Genomic DNA, 8,696 nt, shown 5'->3' on the forward strand with positions numbered 1-8,696 from the left:
TTTATCGAAAAACTAAAACTAGCTTACAATGGTTTAAGTTATAATCCAATTTCTAAATTTTTAAATTTTTAAACTAGCTTGAAATATTTGATCTTAGGTGCCGGTCAAGAGTACGAGATTATGGACTAAAGACCCTTTAATTATTATATACAAAAAAAGTCTATGTCACACCCCCCACTAGATTATCCTCCTAACTTGGACGGAATGGTGACTATAGCAGTTACCAACCCTTTTGTTGGCACTTACTGCCTATCTTACCTGTTAAAAATTGTTCAAAACCCTGAATACATACAAATTAACTCAGAACTTAACACATTTACATTACAAGGTTTCGCAGCATTATTCATACATGAATATTACAACTTAGTGAGTCCCATCTAGAATACTAGTCACTAGTTAGACACATGTGTACTAACTAATACCGATCTTCAATTACGCTTTAACTTGTTTGTTTGAGTGGCAGAGCAGCAGCAAAAAAGTCTTCTAGGAACTGACCGCTACTTGGAAAGAAAAACATTTGAAAACGTGAGCTAGAAGCCTAGTGAGTGACTTAATAAAACATAAAACTCATGCTTAAACTGAAAGCTTGAAAACATAATACTGGAACTTAAAATACACCAAGCAAACGTGTACATAAAACCTTTTAAACCATTGTATCTACAACCTGAATCTTAGTTGAGAATGAACATTCACTGCTCTAATTCCCAACGTCAAGCCATGGCCAGATGAGACCTCTACTTCGACCTATTCACATTAAACTATGGCTAGAAGAGATCCCTACGTCGATCTCTTTAAATATACCGATGGCATCTCAAACAACATCCTTAAAACATAAACGTTGTTAACAACTCTTAAACGTCAATAATCATCATTATTCCCTAGTTGAGAATGAGCATATATTGCTCTAGCTCCCAACGTCTATTATCGGCCAAGAGACCCATACCTCGGCCTCTCATTCAGACCTACCTACATACACATGGAGTTTGCTATGTACCATCAACACCTTAGGTACATTTATTCAGATACTTCCCTACCTTCAGTATCCCCATTCATTATGTTTAGAAATACCAACGCATGTACTTTGGCAACCTTAGGTATTTAAAACATAGTTCATCAAGCTTCATTCAACCTTAGTTTTAACCCTAACGCATGCTTCATACTTTGTGAAATAAGTTGGCTTAAAACATATTGAACTAGCTTGTAAAACCACTAACATGCGTTAGACATAGAAAACATACTTGGGAAAACTCATACATTAGTAAACATCATGTGTTGATAAACATTCATAAGCATTAGAAATTCCTCACCATCCTTCTAGCCTAGGAGAATATATGACTGCTTTTATCCTTAGTTGAGAGTGAACTACTAGTTCTAACCCTCAACGTCAACCTTAGTCGGGAAAAATCCCCTTTTGCTCAGTCCCTCGACGTTGTATTACCTACATGCACGTGGTTATAATTGAGTACCGCCGTACCTTATGTACTTGACTAGGATACCTTCTCATTGTTCTTCAATATCCTTAGGTACTTCTGCTCAGATACCTTCTCAAACGTCCTTCAGTATCGAGCTACTAAGATACATTCTCAAATGTCCTTCGGTATCAAGTTGGTTCGTACCTTCTCGAATGTCCTTCGGTATCTGGTTGGGCGGATACCTTCTCAAATGTCCTTCGGTATCGCATTGTAAGTAAAGCTAGTCATAACCATTTAGTTGAACACTAAGGCTTAGTGCTCAAATCATCATACTAGATCATCATAAAAATGGAGTTACTTAAACATGCTGAAAGTATTTGGACAAAATAACATATTTAAATCATACTTTACTTAGCATGAGAAACAATTTCACGAATACGTTGCTTGGCACTTCATTTAAACACTTAGCATGAGAAATATCTTCAGGAAATCACAGTTTATAAATCATTAAAACAGTAAGCCATCACATAGTCATTCACAACTCGTTCGCCTCTTAACAGGTTATACGCCTCTCCCAGCTCTTCTTTGCCTGGAACATAATGCACGGTTAAATTACTTAGAATTCTTAGCAAAATACCTCAAAATAGTTCATTTACTAATGAAACTTTATCAACAAAATCAATATTACTAGCGAGAAAATCATCATGAACGAGATCACCCACATGAGCGAGATTTACCATTCCTAGCGAGATTTGGCACTTTCCAGCGAGATTTAGCGCAAAACCAGCGAGATTCAGTACAAACCAGCGAGATTTCCGTCCCTAGCAAGATCCACCTCTTGCTCTCGCTCACTCTCACTCTTGAGTTGCCTGCTTAATCTTCCTAAGCAGCTGTCTGCTTATGCCCAGATCCTCTGTTACAACTTCAAAAATTCATAACTCAAAATCCAACCCTCTTTTGAAGAAACTTCCTTCTACAAACATGTTTAGAATTGAGTTATCAACATTATCTTAAAATTTCAGCTCAAAAATCCTCGTCATTTAATCTGGAGATTCAAAACTTCATCATTGGCCCCAATTCAAGCAGCTGCCTGCTCGTTCAACAATTTCCAATTCAACCTTCAAAATTATATAACTCGATTTCCAGGCCTCATCTTAAAAAGTTCATTCTACAAAGTTGTTTATAACTGAGTTAACAATATTACCTCAAATTTTTAGCTCAAAATGCTTCGTAATTCGTCCTGGAGCTTCAATTCTTCACTGATGGCCTAAATTCACCCAAGAAATGAACCCTTCGTCTTTATTTTGCCCCTCCGACCTTATTCCAGTGAGTTTTCCTTCCAGCAACCCAGCCACAGCAAACAGATACACAGAGCTTTCGAATGCCATTGGAATTATAAAAATAGCCTAAGTAGTCTGTCCAAACCAACCCAATGAATTCAAACTTCTTGCTTATATTACCTCTACACCTCATTAGATGGCATGCTCTCATTCATATGCTTATTATGCATTCCATCATCAAGCATGACCTTCTTTAGCCTAGCCGAATTTTGTCCTACTTTTATACTTAGCTACCCAAGAGCTTATTTCTTCTTGCTTCCATCTTCTATCCTTCCTCAGACATGGTATCATTTAGCTTATTAGAGGACATCACATTACTTAAAATAATTAGGGTTCGGATTTTTCAGTCTATTCCACCCTTATTTGATCAGATCGCTCCTGGTCTCCAAACTAGTCAACATCTACTCTGATTTACAGGAAATAAAACAAGTGCGTTGTATTCAAAGAGTTTTTTCTAGAATATGAAATACAATACTATTTTCATTTAATCCATTGTTTTCAAATTTCTATTTTCACACTCTACCAAATAATCTCTTAAATTTTTAAACTTTATGGTTTTAGAATTTAATCTTTATGATTTTATCAAAACCATAAAAATAGTCTACATGGTGTGATCAAACTTTCGTAAATAATATCTACAATAAAAACTATTTATGAATATTTTATCAAACCATAGAAACTAAGCTCCAATTAAAAACTATAGAAATTAAATTCTCCCTTACTCAAAAGTTCAAACCGGAAGGGCTGAATTTGAAATATAAACTTTTCAAAAATAGTAAAAACACAATACACAACTATTTTTCATTAAATCCTCAGGTCTGGTCCTGAAGTTTCCAGCAAAGCACATAGGGGATGCCTATTGCCTACATACCAAAATCGTTGAACCTCCAAAACTTGACTTCAATACATCACATAAGCAGTCATTAGATAACACAACGTCTGATAGAAACAGGAATGCACATGCACATTGCGTAAGACCACAAATTATAACCAAACATTACTTTTCAACCTCCAACTTAAAAACAGGGCGTTAGAAAAGGCAGCGGCAAATGATTCAAAAACTAATCACTCGAATACCCGTCGTCATTCCCATCTTCGTGATCTCTCACCACTCTCTCAATTATCTTTCTGCATACACCTTCAAGCACCGATTTTCTTGATCCATCATCATTTCCAGACTGACCATCATTAAGCACTGGATCTGCTTGACAAAGAACTAAGGCAACACCTAGAACCACAACAAAGAAATATTTGTTAGTTGAACAAAAATTACATAATCATTTACAGGATATCAATAGCTTAAAACACAAATATGGTCAACAACGTAGTAAAATCTGGGATAAATTGTTTCAGAAATTTTCCAACTGGAAGTATCCAGTGTATTTGGCAAATAAAATAATTTGTGTTTACGGTACTGAAGATGGGATTTTAGAGGTTAGAGTCATTAATCACTTCACAAGCAAAGTTTGTAAAGGTTCCCTTTGCAAAATTCACACAGCCAACAACCCAAGTTTGGTTTTGTTTTATCTTTGGTAAGAAATTGCACTTTCATCGAGAGAAATGAACAGATATATTGGGACATACGAAAAAAGGAATCCACCCACAAACTAATTGAAAAGAATCAAACCAAGCTCATAATCACAAAAATGTTAGGTTACAAACACCCATGGACGCATTAAACCTAGCAACCTCCCAAAGCTCAAACCTTTTTCTCGTGATCTCTCAACCTCCCTAAATAATCTACCATTTCTCTCAAGACATTCTACACACTATAGCAAAGAAATAAGCCTACTACAAAATCCTGCCCTCATCGCAAACGCCAAGGGAGCTCATAAATTCAACTTCATAGGATCACAGAACCAACAGAACTTGATGGCGGAGAACTCAGCCATTTAACACAATTTCAAATGCAAAGCGTAACCATTATAAAATCATTGACATCACAAAAAGTTGGAAAATGATAACAAAACTTCAAATATCTAACCAAATATGAATGTTGACTGTTGAACATTAACACTATTATACTAACTAGATATGAAGTTGCAGACGACACAAACTAAAGCAAATGAGGCATTTTTAGTTTTATACAACTGTGTACCTTCTGGCGTGCATCTTCTGCCGAAACTTCGAAGGCCCACGTAATTTGCTTTCACTGCACCATTGTTGTAAACTAACAAGGTAGGAAGATTACAATCTGGGTAGTTGGGAATGCAATCTGTGGATATTATTTTAACAAATTTTGTAGCTGGATATCTTGCGGCAAGTTCTTGCAAACAATTCATCAACACATCACATTCCTGGATTCTATCATAAGATCATAATATAACATAACAATGATATTAACACACCAGAGAGTAAATAACAGAATATAGAGAACATAATCATTCAGGGCATTGGATATGGATGGTACCCTTCTTTGTAGAGAATAACGACAACCCAAACATCAGATGGAGCCTGTGAAACTTCTCGCACAAAATCCGATCCTGATATTGCATTTACTGATCCAAATTTAGAGATTTTAGCTGCTTCTCTGATCTCTTCCAACCTCTTCTTCCTATCAAATTCAGAGATTTTGTAATTCTTTTGTCAGAGAATCCCAAAGGGTATAGCTTCAAGTAAGAAATTGGATGAAGAGGAAAGATCAGGTAATTAATTAACTAATAGACAAGATGGTGAAAATCTAATTAAAGAAAAAAAATATCGAACTTGTTAAATAGAGAAGAAAAATTTAGATTACCTTCACTTAATAAATTAATTAATGTCATTTGATTTCCTCCTGGCCACCAGATTGACCAATTCTGCATCAATTGATCTAAGTTCCTACTTATTTAATTACTTCTTTAATTCCCCAACGATGAATAAAAGTAAAACTACAGAAAAGCGACAACCAAACATGAAGCATAACTAACCAATAGAAAACCAACCTATACTCTTGGAGGAAGTTGTCATCATCAAGATCTAGGTTATCCTCAAGCTCCTCAAGCTCCTCTTCATTCTTCTGGTCTATCCAAGACTTGTCTTTGGGGACGGATGCCTCATCTTGGGCAGGTGTGAATGCTGGTGGCTTGAATGGAGCAGGCTTCGGAGGTAGGTTTCCCAGCTTTCTCTGAATGTCATCCCACTGAGTGGAGGCTCCTTCAACATCCTTATACACGAAGTGGTAATCACCCATTGTTTAGTGAGTTCTACAAGGCACGCGCTTTTGTGCAGAATATACTCGATATGAGGATCAAGTGTATGACTTTGCAAGAGGTTTATTTTAAACTTCTTGGTAACATGTAGCAAGTCCTGCAAAATATAATTCAAGGAAATGATAAAAAAGAATTGAATGTAAAATCAACATTTTTTTACGAATCGAAAATGTAAAATCAACATTAATCAACCCTACTACTAAGTACCATAAAAATCTTAAATACTAAAACCAAGAATATAATATTAAAGAAAATGTAACAAAAACTGAAAGAACTACCGCTAGACTATAGTGATTGTTTCAATCCCACCCTTGAACTTTTAATTGTGAAATTCAAACCCTCCAACCTCTGTTCGTATGTATAAAAATTCAGACCAAATCAAGCTTTGAAATTTATTTTCTTTCAAAACTTTTGCAAACAAAAATACAAGTCATCGCAAAACTCTTCCAATTAAAAATTTGTTACAAACTATACATTCAAAACCAAATATTTCAATCAAATAAGCTTTCAAAACCAAACATTTTAAATTAAAACTTTCAAATAGCCTTTCAATAAACCAAGATGTTTGAATAACTTTCAACAGAACGAAACTTCGAAAAGACTTCCGGTAAAACTTTCAATGCCAATTACAAAGCTTTCAATACTTTCAAATACCAAACTTTCAATTGGTTAATACTTTTGATCAGACAAACTTTCAGTCGGTCTATACTTTTAATCTAAGAAGCATGAATACAGATACGAGACACGGATACGACAAGACACTGGCACGACAACACGTCATTTTTATAAAATTTAGGATACGGACAGGCCAAGGACACATTTATTACAACATACATTTTTTAACATATAAATCATTTTTAAACAAGAAGGAAATTTAAAGTTAATGAGTTTATTTATTGCTATGCTTAAAAAATTAATTCGATATATTTCGCTCTCAAATATTATTATTCTTGTCATACATATGTTGACTTAGTATACGTAAGAAGAGTTTGATAGATGTCTACCAATTCTTGGTTCTATTTTGACTTTGTACAACTAGTGTCTAACATCTCTATTGCACTAACAAGTGTAACAAGTGATGATGAAGTGTCCAAGTGTCTGACACATGTCGGACACAGACACACTAGCCAAATTAAAGTATCCGTGCTTCTTACCTTTTAATCAAACACTTTCATTTAACAGTGTGAAAGATGCATGGTTGAAGTAGCTCAAACATATGTGGTTACTGTTGGTAACACCAATCATTCATTCATTCAAAGATGTCCATTAATTAGATTAAAAATTGGCCAGAACATTCAATTACTTAGGTGCAAGGCCATGTGAGTGCAACACACACATGAATCATTATTTCAAATGAATGTCAAACTACAGATGTGCCTTCTCACAAATAATTTTTAGTCCATAACTTGCCCTCAATTTCAATTCTGGCTACTACAACTATAAGCATACAATTCTCAAATCAAGAATTTGGCATGTCCAAATAGCCCCATCGAATCATTCAAAAACATTGAAATAAAACACATAGTTACGAATAGCAATTTCAGCAGAAGAATGCATCAAATCAAATCATTTAAACCTTTGGATAATATTCAAACGTAACAAAATCAAAACAAAAACACTTTCACTTCAAAATCAATCAAAACACTTCCAACAATCTTTCAAAATAATCACATACTTTCTTTTAGCAAAATCCATCAAAACATGCAAAATAATTTCAGTCAATTCTTAAATCACATAAAACATACTTTTTTTAAGAACACATAAAAACATATTTTCAAACATTCAAAACAGTTCTTAATCCGATAATCCACTTCCTTGAACAATTATCATCTTCAACTTCCTAGAAGCCTAAACAATTAAGACAAAATTTGGAGATTAGAACTCAATTTGAAAACCTTGATGAAATTGAGGGAGTGTTCAAGAGGAAAATTCTTACCCAACATCCATGATAAACCTTAATCGATTACACTAAATTAGTCCAAAACTGTTACCCTCAAGTTATAAACTAATCTAACATACTTTAATAGTCTGAAATAGTTCTAATACTTACCAACCCTTATTCGAACAAAACTGAACCAAACACAATAGAAGCATCCAAATGTTCAAAATATAATTAGAACGGTTGAATCAAATTTGAAAGGGTAGAGGAGCTACAATCCTTACCGAATCTAACCAAACTTGCTTGTTGGTGTTCGAAAATGTCCAAACTTGCAGATCTGAAACAAGTTGTGGGTAAACCAATTTGAGGCCGTACAAAACGCGGTTCAATGTCCAAAGCTCACAACGAAATGAAACTGACGCTGGTTCGTGGGTCTTTATATTGTCACAACGTGTTCGCGTTGCCTGCTGGAAAACGCTGCTCGTGGATCGAATCTCGCTGTCGGAATCGTGTCTCCGTCACAGATCTGGCCGTGAAGGAGAGTGGCCGTCGCTCGAAGCGGTGGTAAAGGTTTCGTGGGGACGGTCGCGCTGCTTGTGGCTGTGAGTGAGGGGAAAAGGGAAAGAAGAAGAAGATTAATTTGTTGAACTTGAATAATATCGATGTAAAAAAAGGAAAAATTAAAAATATTATCCTTTCAAAAATTATTCACTATTTGTAAAAATATTGTTTTTTTTTAAATAAGTACTAATCGAATTTTGAACCCTCGACCTTGTCGTTTCGCTTTTCCAAGGTTTCCATTATTATTTTGAGAGAGAACGAGATCGAGAGCGAGATTTTGATTGAGAACGAGAGAGATGGCGAGATTTTGATA

At 35.1% G+C, this 8,696-nt stretch overlaps 1 protein-coding gene across 1 annotated transcript; it reads right to left on the minus strand.

The window, feature by feature from the left end:
* Positions 1 to 3,525: 3,525 nt before the first annotated feature.
* On the minus strand, positions 3,526 to 8,466 carry LOC120080546 (phosducin-like protein 3). Its single transcript, XM_039035241.1, has 5 exons — positions 8,107 to 8,466; positions 5,677 to 6,040; positions 5,163 to 5,306; positions 4,851 to 5,056; positions 3,526 to 3,980 (listed from the first exon to the last, which is right to left on the minus strand). The coding sequence occupies exons 2-5, from the start codon at positions 5,922 to 5,924 to the stop codon at positions 3,814 to 3,816; spliced, it is 765 nt and encodes a 254-aa protein (XP_038891169.1). The 5' UTR covers positions 5,925 to 6,040; positions 8,107 to 8,466; the 3' UTR covers positions 3,526 to 3,813.
* Positions 8,467 to 8,696: the final 230 nt, after the last annotated feature.

This window comes from Benincasa hispida, chromosome 6, assembly GCF_009727055.1.
Source record: "Benincasa hispida cultivar B227 chromosome 6, ASM972705v1, whole genome shotgun sequence".
Taxonomy (NCBI): Eukaryota; Viridiplantae; Streptophyta; class Magnoliopsida; order Cucurbitales; family Cucurbitaceae; genus Benincasa; species Benincasa hispida.